The sequence below is a fragment of the Vombatus ursinus genome, unplaced genomic scaffold, assembly GCF_900497805.2.
Source record: "Vombatus ursinus unplaced genomic scaffold, bare-nosed wombat genome assembly UNPS02000749.1, whole genome shotgun sequence".
NCBI lineage: Eukaryota > Metazoa > Chordata > Mammalia > Diprotodontia > Vombatidae > Vombatus > Vombatus ursinus.
Genome location: NW_020940527.1, coordinates 13914191 through 13942173, shown reverse-complemented (window position 1 = coordinate 13942173; position 27983 = coordinate 13914191). Strand labels below are relative to the sequence as shown.

Genomic DNA, 27983 nt, shown 5'->3' with positions numbered 1-27983 from the left:
CTGCGGCCACAAGCTCTGGTGTTCTAGTGCTCCTCCTTGCCCTGGGACTGCCACCTAGGACTGGGACCCAGATCCAAGCATGGGCAAAGCAACAAAGTGCTGCCTTAATGCTAGCAAAGAGACCCCTGTCATCCCCTTCTGACCAGTTTGTTCAACCCCCGTACTAGAAGCAGCTACTGCCAGTGCTGATTCAGTGGCTCCCAAGGTCTGCTCCTAGCTTGACGGGGCTAAGGCTCTGCTTGCCCAGCTTGTGCTGGATTGTGTTCCATTCTCACCCAGGTGTCAGAGACCTTTCCTGCTGACCTTCTAAGTCGCCTTTGGCTGGAAAATTATTTCACCTCTTCCTTTTTTGCATTCTGTTGCCCCAGCAATTGTTTCATGGCATCATTTAAAGGTTTTCAGAGGGGTTTGGGGGAGAGCTCAGGTGAGTCCCTGCCTTTTCTCCACCATCCTGACTCTGACCCCTGCCTCCAACTTTTTTTTTTTTTTTTTTGGTGAGGCAATTTGGGTCAAGTGACTTGCCCAGAGTCACACAGCTAGTGAGTGTTAGGTATCTGAGGCTGGATTTGAACTCAGGTCTTCCTGTCTTCAGGGCTGGTGCTCTATACACTGTGCCACCTAGCTGCCCCTGCCTCCAACTTTTAAATGGAAGTTTGTAAGCTAGTTGCTCATTCATATATGACATAATGCTTTCTTGTGCATACATATCAAAATATGGTCATACGATGAGAATGAGAGTCAACATCTGGGTAGCCCATGTGTTACAGAGGTACCCTGGGGACATTCAGAGAATCATAATAAAATCTGTAACTTTTTGGAACAGAGCTTCTTCCGGGCATCAATGTAAACACATGGATAAGAATTGCACAGGACGAGAAGGTGTGGAGGGATTTCAGTGTGCATCAATGAATCCAGTGCAACATATCCATTCATCAAAGTGTGAGAGGAAAGCATGTGAGTTTCTTGCTTCTCCCCTATGCACTAATGAATAATTCCCTTTGGCTGTACAAACAGTTGGATAGAGACCAGGAAAGTTATGGAAGCTTATGTGATAATGTTAATAAAGAAACAAGGACAATGCTTGGGAAAATAAAGAGATTATAGCTCTCTTAACATATTGTGTTTGGTGAACTATCAGAGATCTTCAAGTATACATTTAAGCCCTTGAACAAGACAAATCTGTAAGGAGAGATCCAACTGTTGTCTCAATGAGCAAGCATGTATGTATATGTGTGTATATGTGTGTATTCGTGTATGTGTATGTATTTATGCATGTATGTATGTATATGTGAGTATATGTGTGTGCATATATACATTATATATATACACATATATGGATATGTGTGTGTGTGTGTGTGTATAATCTATACATCACATGACAGGAACTGTGCCAGGCACTAAGGACAAAGGGACAAAGACAAAAGTGAAATACTCCCTGACATCGAGGAGCTTACATTCAAATAATTTAATAACAGAATTCAAGAATTTGCCCCATTGTATGAGCTCAAATGACATGCATTTGTATCCAAAAAAAGAGATACAAAGAAGATAGGATAGATAGTGGCAGATGACTCATTTAGTGAATAGACTGACCATTAGGATCCAGGATTATGGGAGCATGGATTTAGAACTGGAAGAAACCTTATGAGCTATATAGTCCAAGCCCTCACTTTACAGGTTAAAAAACTGAGGGTCAGAGAAGCTTGAAAAATTATCTATAGTCACACAATCATTATCAGAGGCAGGATTTGAACCAGATCTTCTTGAATTAATGCCCAATACTCTGCGCTAACACTCCTTCAATACTTATCATTTGGTGATGAAACCACCACCCTCATGAATACACTGTGTGCCTCAGTGTCCTCAACTTTAAAATGGGTATAATAATCGCATTTACTTCCCAGGGTTGTTGTAAGGATCAAATGAGATACTTACAAAGTGCTTATCACAGGGTCTGACACATTGTAGGAAATACATGTATGCATGTATGTATGTTTGTATGTATTTATATGCAGATACACACACATACATGCATACATACACATAGACATATGTGTATGTATCTATATACCTTTGTATATCTGTGTATGCACACATGTATACGTGCATATGTATGTACATATGTCCATGTGTATACATGCATATATATGGATATACATGGAGACATATTTTGTATTCAACAAATTCAGTTCAAATTTAAAATAATAATAAAAATTGAGTATCTACTACATGATTCTGATGACTTTCCTTAATGCCAAGTAGGTGGTAAATCATTTGGAGATATTGCTGGCTGCCATTTGGCTTTGAAAATTTTCAGAACAAGCCTATTAAATTTACCCATTCCTTCAGATGCCCACCCTCCACCACTGTTGGTACAAAGTAGGGGATGTTGGGAAGGTTGTGGGTACAAGGTGATTGGAGAAATCTAATGGAGGCCTGTTCCATGGAAGAAAGTCAATCAAATAGCATGTGGTAGTCTGGTGTGTTGTCTCTCTGTCCGCAGGGTTTCTGTAGTAATTCTCCACCTGATACTGTAATGATTTCCTCCTGAAAGAAAGGAAAAAGGGAGGTTCACATGTATAAATAGGAGGAAATGTCTGATTAACCTATGGTGACTGGAGTGTACTCTTCTCTGAGAGACTGAGATCAGGAGTTCATGAATTCAAAGAATCTAAGAATTGGAATTTTTGAGGACAACAGGACTAAGCCCCCACCCAGAATAGGAATGACGCCTACAACATAGATGAATGAATGAACAAAAAATCATTTATTAAGTGCTTACTATGTGCCAGGCATTGGGGTAAGGTCACCATTCAACATTTTCTTGGACCTATCCAAGAAGACTATTATTTTAATGTCTCTAATTCTATCATGGAGCTCTATGACCACAGATGGTAAGGGAGTCGAACAACTGCTCAGGAGATTACAGGGGTCTCTTTGCTCAGTTGCTTTGCCCGTACTCGAATATGGGCCCCAGTCCTGAATGTCAGTCCCAGGGCAAGGACAAGCACTGGCACATCAGAGCTTGTGACCAAAGTGGAGTGAGGACCCTCCTCACAGTTCCAGGGCAGAAATGAGTGCTTGTGATTTCTCACAGACCAAAGCACTGGTCAGAATAATAGTAAACACAACTCAACCTGGATCATACCACCCCGGGAGAACTGAAAACTTACAAGTCCCTGGAGGTATCTCTGAAAACAGCTGCACACAAAACCCCTGAAGCTTAGGACAGTGTACCCTCCACCATGGAAACAGAGCCCCACTTTAGCAAAGAATTAAAAGTAAAGAAATAGGTTGGAAAAATGAGCAAACAATGGAAAAAATTCTGATCATAGAAAGTTACTATTGTGACAAGGAAGACCAAAACACACACTCAGAAGAAGACAGCAAAGTCAAAACTCCTTTATCCAAAGAGTCCAAGAAAAATATAAATGGGTCTCACATCGTGGAAGAGCTTTAAAAGGATTTTTAAAATCAAGTAAGACAGGTACAGGAAATATTGGTAAGAGAAATGAGAATGATGCAAGAAAATCATGAAGAAGAAGTCAGTAGCTTGGTAAAGGAGAAACAAAAAATATTGAAGAAAATAACATCTTAAAAACAGAATAGGCCAAATGACAAAACAGGTACAAAAATCCAATTAGGAAAAGAATGCCTTGAAAAACAGAATTGGCCAAATGAAAAAAGATACATAAAAATTCATTGAAAAGAAAGTCTCCTTAAAAATAGAAGTGGTCAGATGGAAAAAGAGGTACAAAAGTTCACTGAATAAAATAATTCATTAAAAATTAGAATTGAACACATGGAGGCTAATGACTTCGTAAGAAATCAAGAAACAATAAAAACAAAATGAAAAGAATGAATAAAAAATAGAAGACAATGTGATGTCTCATTTGAAAAACAACTGACCTGGAAAATAGATCCAGGAGAGATCATTTAAAAACTATTGGACTACCTGAAAGCCATGACAAAAAAAGCCCAGACTCCATCTTTCAAGAAATTCTCAAGGAAAACTGCCTTGATATTCTAGAACTAGAAGGAAAAAATAGAAATTGAAAGAATCCACCAAACACCTCCTGAAAGAGATCCCAAAATGAAAACTCCCAAGAATACTATAGCCAAACCTCAGAGCTCCCAGGTCAAGGAGAGAATATTGCAAGCATTCAGAAAGAAACAATTCAAGTATTGTGAAGCCACAGTCAGAATAACACAAGATTTAGCAGCTTCTGCATTAAGGGATTAGAGGGCTTAGAATATGCTATTCCAGAGGGCAAAGGAGCTAGGATTACAACCAAGAATCACCTACTCAGCAAAACTGAATAGTGGAAAAAATGGACATTCAGTGAAAAGACTTTCAAGCATTCTTGATGAAAAGACCAGAGCTGAACAGAAAATTTAACTTTCAAATACAAGACTCAAGAGAAGCATAGAAAGGTAAAGAGGAAAAGGAAATCATAAGGGACTTAATAAAGTTAAACCATTTGCATTTCTATATGGGAAGGTGATACGTGTAACTCACAAGAAATTTCTCATTATTAGGGCACTTAGAAGAAGTATATATAGAGAGAAGACAGAGGTGTGAGTTGAATATGATGGAATGATATCTTAAAAAATAAAATGAAGAGGTGAGAAAGAGGAATGTACTGGGAGAAAGGGAAAGAAAGTGGTAGAATAGGGCAAATTATCTCACATGAAAGAGTCAAGAAAGAGATTTTACAGTAGAGGGGAAGAGAGAGAGGGAAGGAGGAGTGAATGAACCTTACTCTTATCAGAATTGGCTCAAAGAGGGAATAACATACACTCACAATTAGGTATAGAAATTGATCTTAACCTACAGGAAAGTAGGAGGCAAAGGGGATAAGTGAAGGGAGGCGCTGCTCATAGAAGGGAGAGTAGATTGGGGGAGGGTGTAGTCAGAAGCAAAATACTTTTGAGGAAGGACAGGGAGAAAAGAGAGAAAGAATAGAAAAAATAGGGGAAAACAGGATGGAGAGAAATACAGTTAGCAATCATAAGTGTGAAAATATTTTGAAGCAAATTTCTCTGATAAAGGCTTCATCTCCCAAATATGTAGAGAAATTAGTCAAATTTATAAAAATAAGAGCCATTCCCCAATTAACAAATAATCAACAAATATGGACAGTTTTCAAATGAAGTAATCAAAGCTATAGATAGCCATATAAAAAATGCTCTAAATCCCTATTGATTGGAGAGATGCAAAGTAAAAACAGCTCTCAGTTACTACTTCACACCTATTAGATTGGCTAATAGGACAGAAAAAGAAGGTGACAAATGTTGGAGTGGGTATGGGGAAAATGAGACATTAATGCACTGCTGGTGGAGTTGTGAACCGATTCATCCATTATGTAGAGTAAGTTGGAACTATGCTCAAACAATTATAGTGGCTCTTTTTGTGGTAGCAAGGAATTGGAAATTGAGGGGATGCACATCAGTTGGGGAATGGTTGAACAATTTGTGATGTATGATTGTGATGGAATGCTCTTGTGATATAACAAATGATGAGCTAGATGTTCTCAGAAAAACCTGGAAAGATTTACATGAACTGATGCAAAGAGAAACAAGTAGAATTAGGAGAACATTGTACAAAGTAACAATAATATTGTAAGATGATCAACTGCAAATGACTTTGCTATTCTTAGCAATACAATGATCCAAGACAATTCTGAAGGACTTATGGTGAAAAATATTATACACCCCCAGATAAAGACATGATGGAGCCTGAATACAGATAGAAATATACTTTTCTACTTTCTTTATTTTTCTTGGGTTTTTATTTTGGTCCATATTTTTCTCTTACAACATGACTAATATGGAAACATGTTTTGCGTGACTACATATGTATAACCCTATATGAATTTGCTTGCCTTCTCAATGGGGAGTGGGGAGGATTGAGGAGGGAAGGAGTGAATTTAGAACTTTATTTTAAAAACAAATGTTAATTATTTTTTACATGTAACTTGGGGGGGGAGATAAATACAAAATTAAAAAAAAGAAATTTACTAGCTGTGTGACCCTGGGCAAGTCATTTAACTTCTGTTTAACTCAGTTTCCTTGATTGTAAAATGGGGATATAATAGCACTTACTTCACAGGGTTGTTGTAAGGATCAAAGGAGATAATATTTTTAAAGTTCTTAGCATAGTACGTGGCACATAGTAAGCACTTTATAAATGTTTATTTCCTTCCCTTGAGGTCATTACTTGTCCTATTCATTTGTTACTTAATGTATTTTGTCTTATGGCATCTTTGTAGTATTGTCTTTTATTTATATTTAATTTGGTATATGTACAATGTATGTATAGAGCCATATATATGTATGTTTGTAATATATATTACATGGATGCTGCCTATATAGACTATAGATAGTATATTATGTGTATATGTGTATCTATATATGTACTAAGTGAATAGTGAGAGCATGTTTACATATATATAACACACATGTATGTATTGCATATATCGTGTTTGTATATATAGTAAGTGTATAGTGAGAGTCAGTGTATATATGTGTGTACAGATACATATATGTGCACATATATGTATATGTATGTATGTGTGTATGTGTGTGTATACATATATATTTATATTCAGTCATTTTTTCAGTCATGTGCAAATCTTCATGACCCCATCTTGGGGTTTTCTTGGCAAAGATACTAGCTTGGTTTGACATTTCCTTCTCCAGCTCATTTTACAAATGAAGAAACTGAGGCAAAGAAGGTTAAGTGACTTGCCCAGGATCACATAGCTAGTAAATGAGTTCAGATTTGACATCAGATTTGAACTCAGGAAAATGGATTTTCCTGACTCCAGACCCAGCACTCTATCCACTGCAACACCTAGTTGCCACTTGAAACAGAATTTAAATGATTTACCCAGGATCACACAGCTAGTAAGTGTCTGAAGCTAGTTTTGAACTCACGATCTTCCCGACTACAGGCCCATGGTTCTATCTACTATACTACCAGAGGATAAGACAGTTGTTTTTGTTTAGCTGTTTTTCACTCATCTCCAATTCTTCTTGACCTCTTTTGAGGTTTTCTTGGCAAAGATATTAGAGTAATTTGCCATTTTCTTCTCCAGATCCAAAAGAGGAAACTGAGGTAAATATGGTTAAGTGATTTGCCCAGGATCACACAGTTACTGTCTAAGGTTGGATTTGAAGTTAGGTTTTCCTGACTCCAGGCCCTGGCACTCTATATGCTTACATATTTTTTGTATATATATTACATATATTATATGTGTGTGTATATATATATATATATATATATATATATATATACACACACACACACACACATATATATACCAAGTGGATTAGTAAGAGGTAGTGTATATGTGTGTATATATACACATGTATGCATATATACATATACATATGTACATATATAATAACTATATAGTAAGAAATAGTACATATATACTTCTATATTATATATACTTATATGTACACATATCACGTGTATCCTATAAATACGTATATGTATGTGTATATACATATATATATGCAGGTACTATATACAGATATCTATGCACATGTGTGTATACACATGTGTTAACATATATGCATATACACATATATATCTGCATGCACTAAATGTATAGTAAGAGACATAATGTATAGAAAGCTGGCTTCAGAGTCAGGCAAGCCTGTGTTTAGGTCCTCCATATGCTGGATCCTGACTGTATGACCCTGTGCACATCACTTGATCTCTCCATGTTCATAGACTACTATTGGTGACTCCCAGAGCAGTTACCAGTTTGCCCTGATGGAGGGAGTTGTCTTACCTGGAGTCCCTACATCCATAAAACCACAGGTCTCCACAACAACACCAACAACAGTAACAAATGTATTTTTATATATTGAATGAATAAATTAATCATGTGTTCTTTACCACTAAACCCAGAATAACAGAAGTCTACCTGAACATACTTGGGGAAAGAGCAGTCTTAAGCAACCTCTAAGGAGCCTTATTTTTATGTCAGGCTGGTAATTGGAACTGTGGGGGAATTATGGGTTAGGCCACTAGGGCCTGAATCCAGGCCAGAATTCAGGGGCACTTCATCAAATACTCTAGCTTTAGCTCCACTGTCCTGGCCCCAATCCCATTTAGTTGATTAGGTCCTGTCTCCCTCCGGCTTCCCTGCAGTTTCAACTCCCTTAGGGAGCTAACTTGAAGTAGTTTCATATGGAAAAAAAAGTACTGCAATGGGGCAGTAAGAAAATTCTGTTCTTCGTTTCCATAGCCTTGGTTTTGCTTAGACAGCTGATTTTTAAAGACTCCAGGATTTCTGACAAAGTGCACTTTGGAGCCACACTTGGCATGAACATGTCGAGTGTCCAGATTTGACCTTCTGGAAGACAGGACATCGTTAGAATATTTAAATTGCAATGTAAAGCAATTCAGACAGGTATATTAGCATGCTAAACCCAAGTTCATTAAGCAGAGAATAAGCCAGTAGAAAGTTTGTTAAGATTGCCACACACTGTCAATTGGGAGTACATATGGGGGTATATGTGTACTTTCAAAGGAATATCAGCTTAGGTTTAGAACCAGAAAAGCCCTGAAAATGAGAAACTAATTAATTTTAAGAGGTCATTTATATGAAACCTAAGCTGACCTTCAATTTGGTTATGGAAAGCCTTTATGATCCCTTATGTTGAACCTATCTTACACCATAGTAAGTGGGGAAGGAGGTTGGGACAGTGCTAAAAATGTAAGATACTTGAAGGCACAGTCTCTGTGCCCTCCCATGTGACAGAAACTCCTTGCACAGTTCTAGGCACATAAGCAAGCCCAGGAAGATGTTTAGATGATGAGGATAATAATGATTGAGAAACAGAAAGACTCCCACTAGCTCTCCATGTCATCCTTTTATTAAATGGTCCTCCTGTGGTGAAATAAACATACCTAGATACCCTCCCACATAAAAGGTACTATGGACAGCTTTCAGGTATTGTGGCCACTATCCCAAGGATGGGGAACTTTTCCTAAAAACATCAAAACCATAGGCAACCTGTTATTCCACTTTTCTCTTTGTTTGTGGTTCCTTAAGAGAAAACCAAAGGGAAAGTAGATGAATCACAGAGGGATGATCTTTGGGGGACAAATATTCCCCAAGGGAGGGTAAAAAGGAAAGTTACCAAGAGAAGTGGCAATTAGAACTGGGTTTGGGGTCTTTCTGTTTGGGGTTGTCCTGAAGGTCCTTATATCATCACATCTTCCAATCACACTCATTACACAACACCTCTGACTTGGTCCTAGTCACTGTGATGACACTTCTGAAATGAACAGCTCTGACCTCACCCATCACCCAAGTCTTCATGTCGGTGCCTCACAGAGTGGATACCTTGTGAAAATCAATAAGGTCTGTGAGAGTTGCATGGCGGTTAGGATCCACTCCCAGGAAGCTATAAAAATCCCCTGATGCATCCACAAGAAAGTGCTTGAACCCGTGCTGCTGGCGGTAGGAGAGGGTGTAGCCCCAGATTTTTTCACTGACACGAACCAGAAATGCCCCCTCAGTCATGGTTGACAGAAGGTCTTCTGCATCCTCTCGGCTAATGATCCCTACAAGAAATGACATTGCAGTCAGCAACTACAATCAATAACAAGTAATGAGCCTCTACTGTATACACTGCTAAAGAGAGCTACAATGAGAGCTTAAGTTTAACCTTGCTAACTTGGACAAATGAGGTGGGATAAGTGTTGTCTGAATTATAGGATATTTTCTAAAGAGGCAATTTTATTACTCTTAATTACACATAATAACTTGACCTGGACTAATAAAGTTTTGTTTTTCTCTAAAGAGACCTTTAGAGGAATTGTTTTAATGAACACATCTAAATGATTCGTAATTATTGGATCAATTATCAGTTTACAAGCAGGTACCTGAATATCCTGTTTTCTTAAGTAATAAAATCACTCCCAAGTAATTTTCTTTACCCTGTTAAAATCATAGATTTGGCACTTCATGGAACTTAAGATGCCAGCCAGTCATTTTACATATGAGGAAACTGAGACCTAGAGAGATTAGTTTAAGTGATTTGCCCAAAGTCATCCAGGAAGAAAATGTCAAAGGTGAAATTTATACCCATAGTCCTCTAACTATGCAGACTGAGCTTTTCCCACTGTACCCTATTAAAGTGCTTAATAAGTATTTTCTTTATAAATAAGTAAAAGTGAACTTCAATATTCTCAAAGTATGTATATATATATATATATACATATATGCATGTATGCATGTATATAAAGTAGTTCAATTCCTATTTAAAAAAATGTCTCACTATACCATAGAAGTCCTGGCTCTGCCCTTTACTTCCTTATAGGAAAATGTGGAAACTCAACAAGCCTTTGGGGAGCAACCTCAATGCTCGTGTTTGGGTATTAACTCTCCATTGTTCATTATCCCCCTTGGTAACTAAAGTAAAAATGTTTATACTTGTTTTCTCTGTCACCTACACATGATGTTAGGGTTGCTATGGAAGGGACTCCACATTGAATGGGAGGGTGGACCAAATGACCCACAATCATAAAATCCCAGATCTGGAAAGGACCTAAGAGGTCATTTAGTTCAAACTTCACCTGAAGCATGACTCCCATCTAAAGTCCCTTCCAGCTCTAAAGTCCTGATTCCAAGACATCTCATATATTCTCCCTGGCATTCCTTTATCCCCAGTGTGTCCTTAAGGAATGCCCCAGGGCAAGTAATGAAATCTGAGTAGCTGGAAAGAAATTCTGTCATTCGTTGTTTCCACTGGGTATTCTAATGTCATGATGACTGTCCCCCAGAGAAGGGTCCTAGTAGGGACAGAGGAAGGTTCTTGTTGGAGCAGAATGATTTCTTGGTCAGGGTCACTAAATTGTGATTGATAAGAATATTCCTGGCAGAAAGGTGTAGGAAACGGAAAGTTAAATACATTTTCCTCCATTCCTCTGTAATATTTAGATAGAAATCAAAAGGGTGGGATTTTAACATAAAACCTTCCTGTAGACAAGATTACTGAGATCTCATTCCTCAGACAAAAAAATACCAAACAGCTATCATATTAGAATTCTCAGCTCTCTGATGTAACTATAGTGACATTCTTACAGAAATCCTTTCAAATTTTCACTTGGCTACTCTAATTCATTTTCAAAAATAGCCTCACATATTCCCTTCATTATTTCTCAGCTGCCCTGTCTTATTCTTCTCCTTTCCTTCTCTCTTCTATTTTTTTCTCTCCATTTAAATGCTTCATCTGTTTCTTCCTATCTCTCCTTTCCTGATTGTTAACTATTCATGTGACATATCAGTGAGGCATGTTCCTGGAGCTGATTAATAGTAAAAATGGATGTGGCCATTATAGGCATTCTCTCATGGATTATGGTCTAAACAAACACTGAGGGTCCAGTTGAAACTCAATTAATTCTATCACAAATAAAAGGATCTTCTAATTTCTAAGTGTAGCATCTGTTGCTACTAGATAGCAGTTTAACTTTGGGCATATTACTACCTCTATGGGCCTTACTTCATCTATAAATGGAAATAATAATCCCTTGTACTACCTTCTTCATATGGAAGTATCAAATGAGGCAATAGGTATGATAGACAGATGATAGACATAGATGATGATGATGATGATGATGATGATGGATGGATAGATAGACAGACAGACAGATGAATGGATAGATCGATGGATAGATAGATAGAGATGGGGATAGTTTGCCAAATTGAACTGAATTGAATTGAATTGAATTCAGAGAAGGAAAATTTTGGTTTTTTAGGAATCTGGAAAGGTTTCATAGAAGAGGAAGTATTTGAACTGGTCTTGATAGTTAGATAAGATTTTGACTGACAGATATGTTTTCTCTCTCTATCCAAGATCACAAACAGACAGAGGAAGTATATGCCAAAATGCCCCAAGTAAAGATCAATGAGGCCAAGTCAGCCCAAGAGAAGAGAGGTAGAAAAGGACTCAGATCACACAGTAACAAATAACTGGCAGGGCCCTTCGGCTTGAATGAAACCACATAATTAGATTCTCACACAGTGTAGTAAGTTCCCAAATCAAAACTATTTGTTCTGGCAACCATGCAGCCCCCTAACTAGCCCAGGGGTTGAGTAGAGACATTTGAATATAGCCATAGCCAGATTTCCCACTAAGTGCTTGTCCATCTCTTGCTGTGACTGCTGCTCACACTCTTTATTAACAAGATACTAAGTCCTGCTTCTTACAAGGCCCCAGAATGGCCAGACGCCACATCTATGCAATCTCACTCATAGTTACAGAACAAGTAGTAAAAGCAATCAATAAAAGGCCAAAGAGGCCCAAGCCTTTAGCATCATGACCAGACCAACCAGCAAGAATGGATTTCCACCAGCCTCCAGGACAAGCCAGCTAGTGTCCCACTTCCATACCCACCAGTTAGATAAGAAGGATATATAGCACAATGTGATGGAAAAGAGGATTGAATGGAGAGTTAAGAAGACTGGAGCTTTATCTTCTCTAACTATGATAGAAAGTAAGTATCTAGGCCAAGGATTCTTGACTATTTTTTATATCATGGAAACTTTGGGAAGTCTGATGAATTCTGCAGACCCCTTCTCTGAACAATTTTTAATACATGAAATAAAATACATAGGATTACAAAGAAAACCAATTTTATTGAAATATATTTATCAAAACTAAAAAAAAAAAAGGTTTCAGACACCGGATTAAGAATTTCTCTTCTACACCTTGGTTTCCTCAGCCAGTAAATGAGGGGGAATGTCCTTTTCAGCTCTAAAAAACTGTGATTCTATAAAATGATACATAGTCCTTAGAGATAAGCTCTTTTCATTTCATTTCTCTCTACCTATTGATCCCCCTAATAAATCACCAGCCAGCTGGTTTCTTCACCTATGCTAACCCAAAGCCATTAACAACTTCTAAGAACCTCTTTTCTTCCTGTGTTTGTTTGTTTATTTTATTCTTGCTATGTCTAAATCTTCAGTGGTTAGTAATTAAAGCAATGAAAACTTTTTTTTTCCCACCCTTTCAAAACACTGTGTAATTCTCATGACAGCTAAAAGAGAGAGAGAGAGAGATTGCTCACTCCTGAGACTGCTGAGGAGAAATAAACAACATCTGTGGAAACACTGCATGAACATTTGAAAATTGTTTGAACTCAAGTCAGGAAACTTTGCTCTCACCCCAAGGCTCTGCTAAGAGGTTTAGAATCCTGGGCCCTTTGATTGCTGGTGGTTCAGGTATTAATTGGAATTACTATCTGCAAACAGAATTTCAAAGCCTGTTCTCTCACCCCCTAGACAATTCCTACTAATCTCTTAAAGGTATTTCCAAGAAGAGCTCATGGAGGAGGAAACTGGGGGTTTCAGGACTGTAATCCTTTCAGACAGGCTCAGCTTTGGAAGGCAGTGAGACCACTTCACAATAACCATCACATCACCAGGATGTCAGGGAAACTTTGCATGGACTCATTTCAGTCTCCCCAGACCAAGTTGTACTCAAAGTCAGGACTACCAACCAGGATGGTCCCTGTATATAAGACTATACAGGAGACATACCTGTTTGAAAAGGCATCTGTGACTTGCCAAGGAGTAAAGAGACAGAGCCCAGAAAAATAAGAGGCACCATGGGATAATGGACAGTCGTGTTTTTTTTTTTTTTTAGTTAGAAGACCTGTGTTCAAGTCCTGACAGTTACTACCTGAGCTAGTTACTAAATCTCTCTGACTGAGCCTCGGTTTCCTTATTTGTAAAAACAGAGGTAACAGGACTTTTTCTATCTTGTAGAGTTATTGTGAGAAAAGAGCTTTGGTGACCCTCAAGTGCTCTATAGTGTGAACTTAGAGATCAAACAGGTATCCACTGGTAGTCAGGCTAATACATGGACATTTCTCCCCATCCTGTGTCTAGACAATGCTTTTGTGAAGAAAAAAAAAAGATGAAGTTTTAGTAAACTGCAAATGCCATATAAGTCAACAATATGGTGCCGAAAACAAAAAAGCTAATATAATTTTAGCCTGCATCCTGTAGGATGTTCAAAATAAGGGATGTGATAGTTAGGTTGCATTCTGTCCTGATTTGATATTGATTGAACGAATTTGGGCATTGCATTTTAAGGAGGTCATTAACAACCTGGAGAAATTCCAGTGGAAAAATAGTAGGACAGTGAGAAGGCTAGAGAACATGCCCTACAAGAGTTGGGGGGAGAAAGGAAGGATGTTTAACCAAGAGAAGACTTGGTAGGAAGTGCCAGGGTAGCTCTCTTTAAGCATTTGAAGGGTTGTCTACAATAAGTCTGTAATACAGACTTATAATTCTTGGCAGGAAATGGTAGAAAAAGGAACAGTGGATACAAGGTGAAGTGGGAAGATTTTGGTTCAATGTATGAAAAAAATTCCAAATAAATGTGACTATTCGGACATGTAACCTATACCTCAAAGTCTATTCACATGAGACTTCTTATTTGTGGAGATTGATTATTCAATGCTCTGTCCCTGCATGAAGGGTGGAATTTGCTAGAACTTGGGAGAAGAAAAAACCTGATCTTCTGGTTTCCATTTTCAAGAAAGAAGACACATAGTCCCATAAGCTGACATGATTAAAGCAGTTCCTCCACATGTTGGCTTCTTCCCAGAGTCTTTTTATTTTTCCTTCAGGGATCTGAAGAGTCTATAACTATGTTTTTTTTTTCCTTCTCAAAGAGGGAACTCAAAAAACTAGGATCTTTTTTCTCTTAAGTTTTTTTTTTTTTTTTTTGCCAACTCCACTCCTTATGTGGGCATGCAACATTGAATAATTAGTTTCCACTAAAGAGGAGAGTCCCATGCAAATGGACTTTGAGGTACAGATTACCAGTAATGGTCTATTTCCAGATGTTGAGTTCAGCTTCAGTAAAGATCTTCAGGTTGGGACTGAATTAATACTTTTCTGGGATATTACAGAAGAGATCACTATTTAAGTGCCAGATACCCTCAGAATTCCATCCAGCTCTATAATTCCTTGATTGAACAGGCTATTATGAGTGATTTGGCACTGGCTGTTATTTCACTTTTTTATATATATATATAATATATATATATACACATTATATATACACATTTCACTATCACATATATGTATATATGTATGTGTGTGTGTATATATATATATATATATATATATATATACACATATATATGTATATTAGGAATTGTGTGTGGGGCAGAGGAGGAAGTAAAGAGAAATTGTTCTATGATCTACCCATACCAAGAAGTAGCACGATGTTATATATAGCCCAGACATTTCTACACTATTTACTGTAGAAGCAAACAATGTGGTCCAGACTCCAGAGTATAAAGAAGTGACAGCATCATCAAAGCATCTACCATTATCCACTACTCTGCTGACTCGATCCTCAAAGGGCTAGCTTTCAGAAAAATTGGCAAGAAGACAGAATCCTATCTTGACTTCTTCCTACCTTTCTTCTCTTATTCTGAGTTTCTATGTCATCATCCCTTCATCCTCCTGTGGTGTTTATGTTAGGTTCTATGGTACCTCAGACCATTATTCTCAGCTAGCTATCAATGAATCCATCAACTAAAAGCTGACTACATTGGGGTTATTTTCAAGGGTTGATAAGATATCCTTAAGACCAAGAGTCTATAATTCCCAAAGGAATAACTCTCTAATGGTGGAATTTCAAGCACAGAAGTAAGTGACAAAGGGGAACTGGTGTTGTAGGGCAATTTCCTAACTTGAGCTATACTGCAGAAGAGTAAAATATCTCAATTTTCTCCCCTTGGGGATCCTGACAACCTCTACGACTCTTTGGTCATTTATTTTCAGGGTTTGACATCTTTAACTATTCTGCCTTTCCACTGCTTTAGGATATACCCATGGCTAGGAACACATGAAAAGGAGGGATCTAGGAATATAAGGAACCTGACACTGTGAGTGGGAAGCAAAGATGGATGAATAAGAGTTTTTAAGTTTATAGGTTTTAAGAAGTACCTTTGGTGATAGTGCAAATTTTGTGGGCTAATAAAAACATTCTGTGGAAAGGCAGTTGGAAAACACAGAAGGGGTCCACGCTTTAGGTAGAGTGTGTACTAGATAACACCTAAGGTCAGTTCTAGTTCTGATATTTGATTATTCTGTGGTTTTGGAATACTGGTGACGGGGGACTACATGGTGCCTACTAAATCATCTTTTGTAAGCCAAAGCTTACTCTGACTATGCTTAATGCTGTTAGTGGCAATGGGGTAAATGTTAAGTCTCATTTGGCTGAGCACCTTAGCCAAAGGAATGGCAGAGTCCTTGCCTTATGTTGAGAGAGAGAGAGAGAGAGAGAGAGAGAGAGAGAGAGAGAGAGAGAGAGAGAGAATGGAAAATGCAGTTGTATTTGTGGTTTTGTCCTCCATTCTCAAAGAGGACTATGACATCAGGAAGAGGATGCTATGACTCAGAATTGAATTGGATTTGAGGGAGGGAGGGCTGAGTGATGAGAAAGTGAAGGAACTAGAAACAATGTTGTATGAAAAAGAGCAATGATCCAGTCCTGGCCTTTTGCCTCAAAGAACAATACAAGTTGGTGGGGATTCTAAGTACCCTTGAAATCATCCAGAAGACCTTTTGCATGACTTCAGGGTCTTCATCTACCCCTGCTTATTAAACCTTCAATGATCCCTCAACCTCAGCTTGAGTTGACTAACCTCAGGACTTCTGACACTGAGTCTGCCAGATCCACAAACATGCTGCATTATAATCCTTAATTAATTAGCCCCAAGTCCTGTCTTTAATACATACAGGCTGTACCATCCTGGGCAAGCCCCTTAGACTCTTAGTACTTTCTGTGACTATATCCCTGTGACTTTCAGTCACAGAGAAATTACCAGCCTGCACTAGGAAGGGGAGTTTTCTCATCTGGGAGATGTCTATGTCAATGAAATCATAGGTCTAGTTTTTAAAATGGGGACAGTAATGCATCAATGCAGTTGATTCATGGAGTTGTTGTGAGCCTTATATGATATAATGTTTGTAAAAATCATAGCTCCAGTTCCTATCTCTTTCTTCTGCCATTGCTACTTGACATTAGGTGCCCTAATATAGTACTGTTCCCTCTTTCTCTGTTTATTTCTGTCTGCCACATGCTTCAAACCATGAGAACAGATTTTCTACAGTCTATTTATAAGGAAAAATAAAATGTATAGAATTCAGGAACAATATGCCAAGATGAAAAAATTAAAAGTGTATATAAGTAAACAAAAAGTTCAGAAAAAGCATAAAACATAACAATTTTGTTACTAGCTTACTAAATTTAATGTATACTGTATTAACAAACACTATGTAATAAATGTTCATAGCTTTATATACCATCCCAATTTTATTACCCTTTATTTGTGAATTGTTAAGCTTATAATAATTTTATTTTTAAGTGTATAAAAACCCACATGATTGTTTCTAAATAAATAAGATTATAAGTAAAATAAACCACATTAAAATTAATAATAAAACATGATTATATCAGATGCTAAAAAGACTTTTAACAAAATTCAAACTCATTTGTATTAAAAACTCTAGAAATCATAGGAATAAATGGACCTTTCATTAATATAGTAAATAATACTTATCTAAATCTGAGCAAACATTTTATATATATAGATATAGATATAGATATAGATACAGATAGATATAATGGAGAAATGTGAAAGGCCTTTCCAATAAGTTCAGAGGTAAAGAAAAGATACTTTGCTTTACACCACTACTATTTAACAGAGTACTGGAAATAACAGCTATAGCAGTAAGACAAGAAAAGTAAATAGAAGCATTGAGCATAAGCAAAGACTAAACAAAATTATTACTTTTTATTCATAAAATAATGGTGTACTTAGAGAACCCTAAGGAGCCAACTAAAATTGATTAAACTAATTCCTAATTTCAGCAAAATTACAGAATATAAGATAATTCTACATAAATTATCAACATTCCTGTCCTTAAACATTAAAACCTAGCATGAAGAGATTGAAAGAGAAATTCTACTCAAAATAACCACAAAAGCTATAAAATTTGTGGGAATCTACCAAGATTTATAAAGGACTATATGAATTTAACAATAAAATATTCTGCAGAAATAAAGACCTAAATAATTAGAAAAATATTAATTACTCATTGAGAAGTCAAGCCAGTATAATATAATGACAATGTTGCCTGTATTAATTTACTTATTCAATGCTGTTCCAATTAATCTCCCAAAAGAAGATTTTATAGAGCCAGAAAAAAATAATAGCAAATGATCAAGAATCTCAAGGGTAATAGTGAAAAAAGGTTAGAGAGGAAAGGATTCTATCAGTTCCAGATCTCATACTGTACTACAATGCAGTAATCATTAAAATGATTTGTTACTGGTTCAAAAAATAGAGAAAGGTCAATCAAGGAACAAATTACATACACAACATACAAAAGCCAGCAAATAATAGAATTATGTTTACTAAACACAAAGACCCCACTTACTGAAGGAAGGACACACTATTTGACAAAAAACTACTGGGAAAACTGATGACAATCTGGGTTTAAATGAACCCCTCACGTCATATATCAAGACAAATTCCAAATGTTTGTTGGTGGTGGTCAGTCATTATTCAGTCATGTCAGACTCTTTGTGACTCCATTTGGGGTTTTCTTGGCAAAGGTACTAAAATGGTTTGCTATCTCCTTCTTCATCTCATTTTATAGATGGTAAAACTGACTTGTCCAGGGTCACACAGCTTAGTAAATACCTTAGGCCAGATTTGAACCCAGGAAGATGAATCTTCCTCACTCCAGGCCTGGCACTCTATCCACTGTGCCACCAAGCTTCCCCTCCAAGTGGGTAACCTACTTATGAAAGGTCATATCACAAACAAGTTGAAGAGAAAAAGAAGTAATCATATTTTGGATCTATAGATATGGGAAGAGTTCATGACCAAGAATTGACAGAGAGGATCACACAAGATAAAATGGACATTGATTATATAAAATTGAAATTTTTTAAATTTTCCATTAATTTTTAAAATTCCTTTGATTGATCTTTCTCTTTTTTGAACCAGTAACAAATCATTTTAATGATTACTGCATTGTAGCATGGTATGAGATCTGGAACTGTTAGAATCCCTTCTTCCTTGCCTTTTTTCACTATTACCCTTGATATTCTTGATCATTTGCTATTATTTTTTTCTAGCTCTATTAAATCTTCTTTTGGAATATTGATTGGCACAGCACTGAATAAGTAAGTTAAAAATAAAACTAATGTAAAAAATAGAAAGGAAACAGGTAATTGGGAGAAAAAAAGTATGTTACTTTGATAAAAAGTCTCATTTCTAAGATACGACATGAACCGGTTCAAATTTATAAGACTAAGAACCATTTCCCCAGTTGATAAATGGTCAAAAGTTTTTAGTTTTTAGAAGAATTCAAACTATCAATAGTGATATGAAAAAATTCTCTAAATTACTGATAATTAGATAGATTTAAGTTAAAGTAACTTTGAGATTCCACCTCACAACCATCAGTCATTTTTTTATCTTTATTTGAAAATAAAATTTAATTAAGAAAAAAGTTAGGGGGTGGTGAGAATTGAGTCTTGGGAAAGGGAATATGTGCTGTCACAGTATTATTTACATATATTCTCCCTCGAATGGGAATGTAGTTCCTGGCTTCTTGCTCTTCAGATTACTGTCTCAGATCAGATTGAGATTGGTAGAGACGATAAAAGAGAAAAATAACAAATGTCAGAGGGGCCATGGAAAAATGAGTACTTTAAGTTCAATAGTATCAAACTCAAATAGACATGCATTCCTAGGGGCTGCATATTGACTAAGCATTGACAAAAATAGCATTATCTATATCATAATGTATTTTTATTTGTTTTATTAGACATTTCCAAATTACATTTTAATCTGATTCTAGTCACACTCAGGAGTTTTGCAGAGCACCCAAGCAACTCTGACAACCTCTGCTCTAGTGTACTGTTTGTGGAGCTGTGGCAATTATAATTACCTGATCTGCAATAAAAAACACTTAATCAAAGCTCTGAACCAATAGCACTTTATTAAAGAGTCAATGGTCCTCTCTAATGAAGTGGACCACAGATCTTCCTCACAATCTAAGATAGCACTGGTTCCCAGGACTTTGTTTTATGGTTTGATACCCAAATATGCAAAAGAGGCATGGTAAAATACAGAATTTCATTGGTTTATAGACCTTGCTTTTCTGGGCCAAAAATGATGTATCAGTGGGGGCAGAGGGCACAGATTGGTAAATTACAGGGCATCTCCGCTAATTTAAGTAGTCATAAGATGGTCACCTGCTCATGCTGGACAAGAGAGAGTGCTCTGGTGGAACAAAAATAAGTTGGGGAACTTTCTAAAGAACCAAGCCATCTCACCCATTCTGGGTTTGGACAAGAAATTTGAGTTAAACAGGATGAAGATATCTTTGTCAGCATTCCTATGGTTGCAGAAGTGGTAAACAAGTAGTGAACATTACATTAAAGTTTGAGGCCCATTATTAAGGCTTACTCTAAGACCCAATCTTATCTAATTATTCCTATATGATATAGGAAAAATATCAAACAGATCAATATTGATTGGAATAGAAAAGTGTTCCAATGAATCATTTCTCCCAGAGCTGTCCAATTGCTCTAGCTATTCTCAAAAAGTGATTTGGTACGATGCCCAGAAGGTTACCAAAATGTCTATACCCTTTGACTCACCTATACTAATACTAGAACTATACCCAGAGAAATTAAAGAAAGAAGGAAAAGATCTATATGTGCAAAATATTTATAGCAGCTTTTTTCTTAGTAGATAAAAATTAGAAACTAAAGAAGTGTCCATTGGGAAATGAATAAACAAATTATGGTATATGAATCTAATGGAATATTATTATGCCATAGCAAATGATGAAATGGACAATTTTCAGTAGCAACCGGAAAGACCTTTATGCATTTTCTGAATTTGGCAGAGCCAATTGAGCAGAATGAAAAGAATAACTTATGCAATGATAATAACATTATAGAGAAAGAACAATTTTGGGGGATTCTACTTCCAGGAGCCAAGATGGCAGAGTAAGAAGTAAATCACTCTCATAGTCCCTTATTACCCTCTGAAAGCCCAGAAAACATCACCCCAGAAAAAACGCTGGAAGAGCTGAACCAGCAGAAAGATAGGGTGCAGCAGTCCAGTAACCCAGGAAGCTTGAGGAATTAACAGGAAAGGCCCCTCTTGCCCTAGGGGAGAGGGAGCAGTACAGAATGGGAGGCATCCCAGAAAGCTAGTGGAAAGTCCCACTTCAGCATACCAGGGGGAGACCCTGAACCCCAGATGGTAGAGCAGGCAAGCACCAACACCAGGACCCCTGAGTGCCTCAGTACAGGCAGGGGAACCAGTGGAAAATGGTTCAGAAAACTACCACATGCCACAGTGTTCTATGGCAGCCAAGTCTTCCAGTGCCTCAGCAAAACTCTGGGAAGCACAGCTCCAAAAAGGAAAGCTTTGGATGGAAAAACATCCCACAGCAGTGAAACATCCATCTAAAAGGAGCCAAAGAAAGTGAAAGGAAAGGCCCAGGTGAGCAGGGCCAATCCTAACCCTAGATTTCCCAATGCCAGCATCAGAGGCCTCAGCACACAAAGCCAGTGACCAGACCCAGGGCTCCCAATGCAAGAAGCTTTGGTCAGTGCCCCCTGCTCACCAGCAAGAGAGATCAATCTTTTTAAAGGCCAGGGAATAAGCAAACACCATGAGCAAAAAGAAATGTACTATAGATTCTTATTATGGGAACAGTGAAGATCAAGGTAGAAATTCTGAAGAGGACAACATTGTAAACAAACTCACATCTGGAAGCTCAAAAGGGAATATGAACTGGTCTGAAGCCCAAAAAGCCTTCTTGGAAGAGATCAAGAAGGATTTTAAAAGTCAAATGAGAGAGGTAGAAGAAAAATTGAGAAAAGAAATGAGAGGTATGCAAGAGAGAATCAACATCTTGGAAAAAAAAAGACAAAAATTAACTAAAGAAAACAACTCCTTAAAAAGCAGAATTGGTCAAACAGAAAAGGAGACACAAAAAATCACTGAGGAGAAGAATTCCTTAAAAAATAAAATGAGCCAAATGGGAAAGGAGGTACAAAATCTAATAGAAGAAAAGAATTTGTTAAAAATTAGAATTGGGCAAATGGAAGCTAATGAGTCTATGAGAGTGCAATAATCAGTCAAACAGAAACAAAAGAATGAAAAAAATAGATGAAAATGTAAAATACCTCGTTGGTAAAAACAACTGACCTGGAAAATAGATCCAGGAGAGACCATTTAAAAATTATCGGTCTACTTGAAAATCACAACGAAAAAAGAGCCTGGACAGCATCTTTCAGGAAATCATCAAGGAAAACTACCGTGAGGTCCTAGAACCAGAGGGTAAAATAGCCATAGAAAGAATACACTGATCACCTCTTGAAAGAGATCCCAAATTGAAAATGCTAAGGAATAAAGTAGCCAAATTCCAAAATTACCAGGTCAAAGAGAAAATACTGGAAGCAGCCAGAAAGAAACAATTTAAATACCATGGAACCACAGTCAGGATTACACAGGACCTTGCAGCTTCTACATTAAAAGATTGTAGGGCATGGAATATGATATTCCATAAAGCAAAGGAGCTTAGATTACAACTAAAGATCAACTACTCAGCGAAAATGGGCATAATCTTTCAGGGGAGAAGATGAACATTCAATGAAATAGGGAACTTCCAAACCTTCCTGATAAAATGACCAGAGCTCACCAGAAAATTTGATCTTCAAATACAAGACTCAAGAGAGACATAAAAAGACAGGACAGAAAAAAAACAACAACTTATTAATAAGGGCCAACTGTTTACATCCCTACAAGGAAAGATGACACTTGTAACTCTTGAAAACTGTATTGTTATTACACCATTTTAAAAGGAGATACATAGAGGGGATGGGTATAACATGACTTTGATGCAATGATAAAACAAAAATCTAATCAAGTGGGTTAAATGGATCTAAGTAAGTGGATTAATCTGATCTAACTAAGGGCATGTACTGGGAGAAAAGAAAAGGAGGAAGCAGACAAGAGTAAATTATGTTACAGGAAAAGGTAAAAACACCTATTACAGTAGAGGGAAATAAGGGAGGGAAACGAGCATTGTTTGAACCTTACTCTCATCATACTTGGCTCAAGGAGGGAATAACATAATCAGTTAGGTATAGAAATATAACTAGCCCTATAGGCAGTAGGAGGGAAAAGGAGAAAGACAAGGGAGGGGGATTAGAAGGGAGGGAAGAAGTAGTAAGGGTAAAGGGGAAGAAAAGGGAGGGGGCTAATAGAAAGGAGGTGGGACTGAAGGAGGTGGTAGTCAAAAGCAAAACACTAGTGAGGAGGGAAAGGGAGAAAGGAGAAAGAAAAGTATAAACAGGGAGGAAATAGGATGGAGAGGAAGACACAGATAATAATCATAATTGTGAATGTGAATGGGATGAACTCTCCCATAAAACAGAAGCAGATAGCAGAATGGATTAAAAACCATAATCTTACAATACGTTGTTTACAGGAAACACATTCAAAACAGAGGGACACACAAAGGGTAAAGGTAAAAGGCTGGAGTAGAATATATTATGCTTCAGCTGAAGTAAAAAAAAAAAAGCAGGGGTAGCAATCCCGATCTCAGACAAAGCAAAAGCAAAAACAGATCTTATCAAATGAGATAAGGAAGGAAACTACATCCTGCTAAAAGGCACCATAGACAATGAAGTAATATCATTACTAAACATATATGTACCAAATGGTATAGCATCCAGATTCTTAGAGGAGAAGTTCAAGGAGTTACAGGAAGAAATAGACAGCAAAACTATACTAGTGGGGGACCTCAACCTCTCCCTCTCTGAACTAGATATATCTAACCACAAAATAAACAAGAAAGAAGTTAAGGAGGTGAGTAGAATATTAGAAAAGTCAGGTATGGTAGACCTCTTGAGAAAATTGAATGGGGATAGAAAGGAATATACTTTTTTTTTCTCAGCAGTACATAGCACATACACAAAAATTGACCAAGAGGGCATAAAAACCTCACAATCCAATACAGAAAGGCAGAAATATTAAACGCATCCTTTTCAGATCATGATGCAATAAAAATCATATGTAATAAAGGGCCACAGAAAGATAAACTAAAAAATAATTGGAAATTAAATAATCTAATCCTAAAAAATGAATGAGTCAAACAACAAATCATAGAAACAATCAATAAGTTCATTCAAGAGAATGACAATAATAAGACAACATAGCAAAACTTATGGGATGCAGCGAAAGCAGTTCTTAGGGGAAATTTCATATTTCTAAATGATTACATGAATTAAATAGAAAAAGAGGAGATCAATGAATTGGGCATGCAACTAAAAAATTAGAAAAAGAACAAATTAAAAATCCTCAATTAAACACCAAACTAGAAATACTGAAAACCAAAGGAGAGATTAATAAAACTGAAATTAAAAAAACTATTAAACTAATAAATAAAACTAAGAGCTGGTTTTATGGAAAAAAAACAATGAAATAGATAAACCTTTGGTCAATCTAATTTTAAAAAAAAAGAAAGAAGAAAACCAAATTACCAGTATCAAAAATGAAAAGGGTGAATCCACCACCAAGGAAGAGGAAATTAAAACAATAATTAGGAACTATTTTGCCCAACTGCATGCCAATAAATTTAACAATTTTAGTAAAAGTGTATAAATATTTACAAAAATATAAATTGCTCAGATTAACAGAAGAGTAAGTAAAATACTTAAATAACTCCATCTCAGAAAAGAAATTGAACTCCCTAGGAAAAAATCTCCAAGGACAGATGGATTTACAAGCGAATTCCATCAAATATTTAAAGAACAATCAATTACAATACTATATAGACTATCTGGGAAAATAGTTGAAGAAGGAGTCTTACCAAATTCTATTTATGATATAAATATGGTGCTGATACCTACACTAGGAAGAGTCAAAACAGAGAAAGGAAATTATAGACCAATTTCTCTAATGAATATAGATGCAAAAAAGTTAAAATAAAATATTAGCAAATAGATTACAGCAACTTATCATAAGAATAATACACTATGACCAGGTAGGATTTATACCAGGAATGTAGGTCTGGTTCAATATCAGGAAAACTATTAGCATAATTGATCATATCAACAACAAAACTAACAGAAACCACATAAAAAGCTTTTGACAAAATTCAAAACCCATTCCTATTAAAAACACTAGAGAGCATAGGAATAAATATAGTATTCCTTAAAATAATAAGTATCATCTACCTAAAACCTTCAGCAAGTATCATATGTAACGGAGACAAGTTAGATGTATTTCCAATAAGATTGGGGGTGAAAAAAAAGGATGTCCATTATCACCTCTGTTGTCCAATATCATACTAGAAATGTTAGCTTTAGCATTAAGAGAAGAAAAAGAAATTGAAGGTATTAGAATAGGCAAAGAAGAAACAAAGCTATCACTCTTTGCAGATGATATGATGATATACTTAGAGAATCAAGTAAAAAACTACTTGAAATAATAAACAACTTTAGCAAAGTTTCAGGCTATAAAATAAACCTACATAAATCATTGCCAAAAGATTAGAGCCCAACAGCAAAAGATAGAAAGATAAATTCCATTTAAAGTTACTGTAGACATTATAAAATATTTAGGAGTCTACCTACTGAAACAAACCCAGGAACTAAATGAACATAATTACAAAACACTTTTCACTCAAATAAAGTCACATCTAAATAATTGTAAAAACATCAGTTGCTCATGGGTAGGCCGAGCAAATATAATAAAAATTACAATTCTGCCTAAGCTAATTTACTTATTCAGTGCCATACCAATCAAACTACCAAAAATTATTTTATAGAGCTAGAAAAAATAATAACAGGATTCATTTGGAATAACAAAACGTCCAGCATATCAAGGGAACTAGTAAAAAGAAATGCAGGGGAAGGTGGCCTAGCCACACCGGATCTTAAATGGTATTATAAAGCAGCAATCATCAAAACTATTTGGTACTGGTTAAGAAATAGAGTGGTAGATCAGTGGAATATGTTAGGTATTCAAGACACAGTAGTAAATGACTATAATAATTTCCTATTTGATAAACCCAAAGCTTCTGGGATAAGAACTCACTATGTGACAAAAACTGCTGGGAAAACTGAAAAATGGCAGAAACTAGGCATAGACTAAAATCTCACACCATATACCAAAATAAAGTCAAAATGGGTTCATGATTTAGATATAAAGGCTGATACTCTAAGCAAACTGGGAAAGAAAGGAAGAGTTTATCTGTAAGATTTATGGAGAACAGAAGATTTCATAACCAAACAGGAGATGCAGAACATTATGAAATGCAAAATGGATAATTTTTATTACATTAAAGTGAGAGGTTTTTTGCATAAACAAAGTCAATGCAACCAAGATTAGGAGGGAAGTAGAAAACTGGAAAAGAATGTTTACAACCAGTGTCTCTTATAAGGGCCTCATTTCTAAAATACATAGAGAATTAAGTCAAATTTATAAGAATAAAAGTCATTCCCCAATTGAAAAATGGTCAAAGGATGTGAACAGGCAGTTCTCAGAAGAAGAAATTAAAGCCATCTATAGTCATATGTAAAATGCTCTAAATCACCATTGATTAGAGAAATACAAATCAAAACAACTCTGAGGCACCACATCACACCTATCAGATTGGCCAACATGACAAAACAGGAAAATGATAAATCTTGGAGAAGATGTGGGAAAATTGGAACACTAATGCATAGTTGGTGGAGTCATGAACTGATCCAACCATTTTGGAGAGCAATTTGGAATTATGCTCAAAGGGCTATAAAAATGTACATACTCTTTGACCCATCAATATCATTTCTAGGACTGTATCCCAAAGAGATCATAAAAATGGGAAAAGGATCCACATGTACAAAAATATTTGTAGCAGCTCTTTCTGTGATGGCAAACAATTGGAAATTGAGGGAATGCCCATCAATTGGGGAATGACTGAAGAAGTTGTGGTATAGGAATGTAATGGAATACTATTGTGCTATAAGAAATGATGAGCAGGTGAACTTCAGAAGAACCTGGAAAGACTTGTATGGACTAATGCGGAGTAAAGTGAGCAGAACCAGGAGAACATTGTACACAGTAACAGTCACGTTGTGTGATGACTAGCTTTGATGAACTTAGCCCTTCTCAGCAAAGCAAAGATATAAGACATCTCCAAAAGTCTCATGATGAAAAGTGCTATCCACATCCAAAGAAAAAACTGTGGAGTTTCAATGCAGATCGAAGCATACTATTTACTCCTTTTTTTTCTTTGTTTTGTTTTGTTTCCTCTTTCTTGTGGTTCTTTCTATTGGTTCTAATTCTTCCTTACAACATCACTAATGTGAAAATATGTTTAGTAGGAATGTATATGTATAGCCTTTATCAGATTGTATGCTGTCTTGGGAAGGCAGGGGTGGAGGGAGGAGGAGAAAAATTTTAAACTCAAAAGCTTATGAAGTGATTGTTGATAAATCAAAATAAATTAATAAAAAAAAGGAAAAAAGAAAAAAAACAATTTTGAATGACTTTAGAACTCTAAACAACAAAATGACAGTAAGTCCAAAAAAATGAAAATGAAAAGTCACTCACTTCTTGGCAAATGATGAATTTAAGACACAGGAAGAAACATACATTTTAGTACATAACCAACATGGGGATTATTTTTTTTTTGCAGAACCAAGTAGCTATTTATTGAAGAATTTATTTCTGTGGGTTTTGTGGTTATATTTGTTTTTGTTTTTCTTAATGTAGGTAGCGTATCAAAGGAAGGGACTGACTTTTTAAGGCCTAACACTTGAAAAATAAAATAATAAAGAGGAAGAAAGAGGAAGGAAGGAAGGAAGGAAGGAAGGAAGGAAGGAAGGAAGGAAGG

At 36.4% G+C, this 27983-nt stretch overlaps 1 protein-coding gene across 1 annotated transcript in view; it reads right to left on the bottom strand.

Moving 5' to 3' along the window:
- Positions 1–2231: 2231 nt before the first annotated feature.
- SH2D4B (SH2 domain containing 4B) overlaps positions 2232–27983 on the bottom strand; it is a 192460-nt gene continuing 166708 nt past the window's right edge. Inside the window, exons 7-8 of the mRNA XM_027861213.1 lie at positions 9369–9589; positions 2232–2547 (exon numbers count right to left, since the gene is read on the bottom strand). Of these exons, the coding sequence (XP_027717014.1) occupies positions 2455–2547; positions 9369–9589 (314 nt within the window). The 3' untranslated portion in view covers positions 2232–2454. The remainder of the gene's footprint in view (positions 2548–9368; positions 9590–27983) is intronic.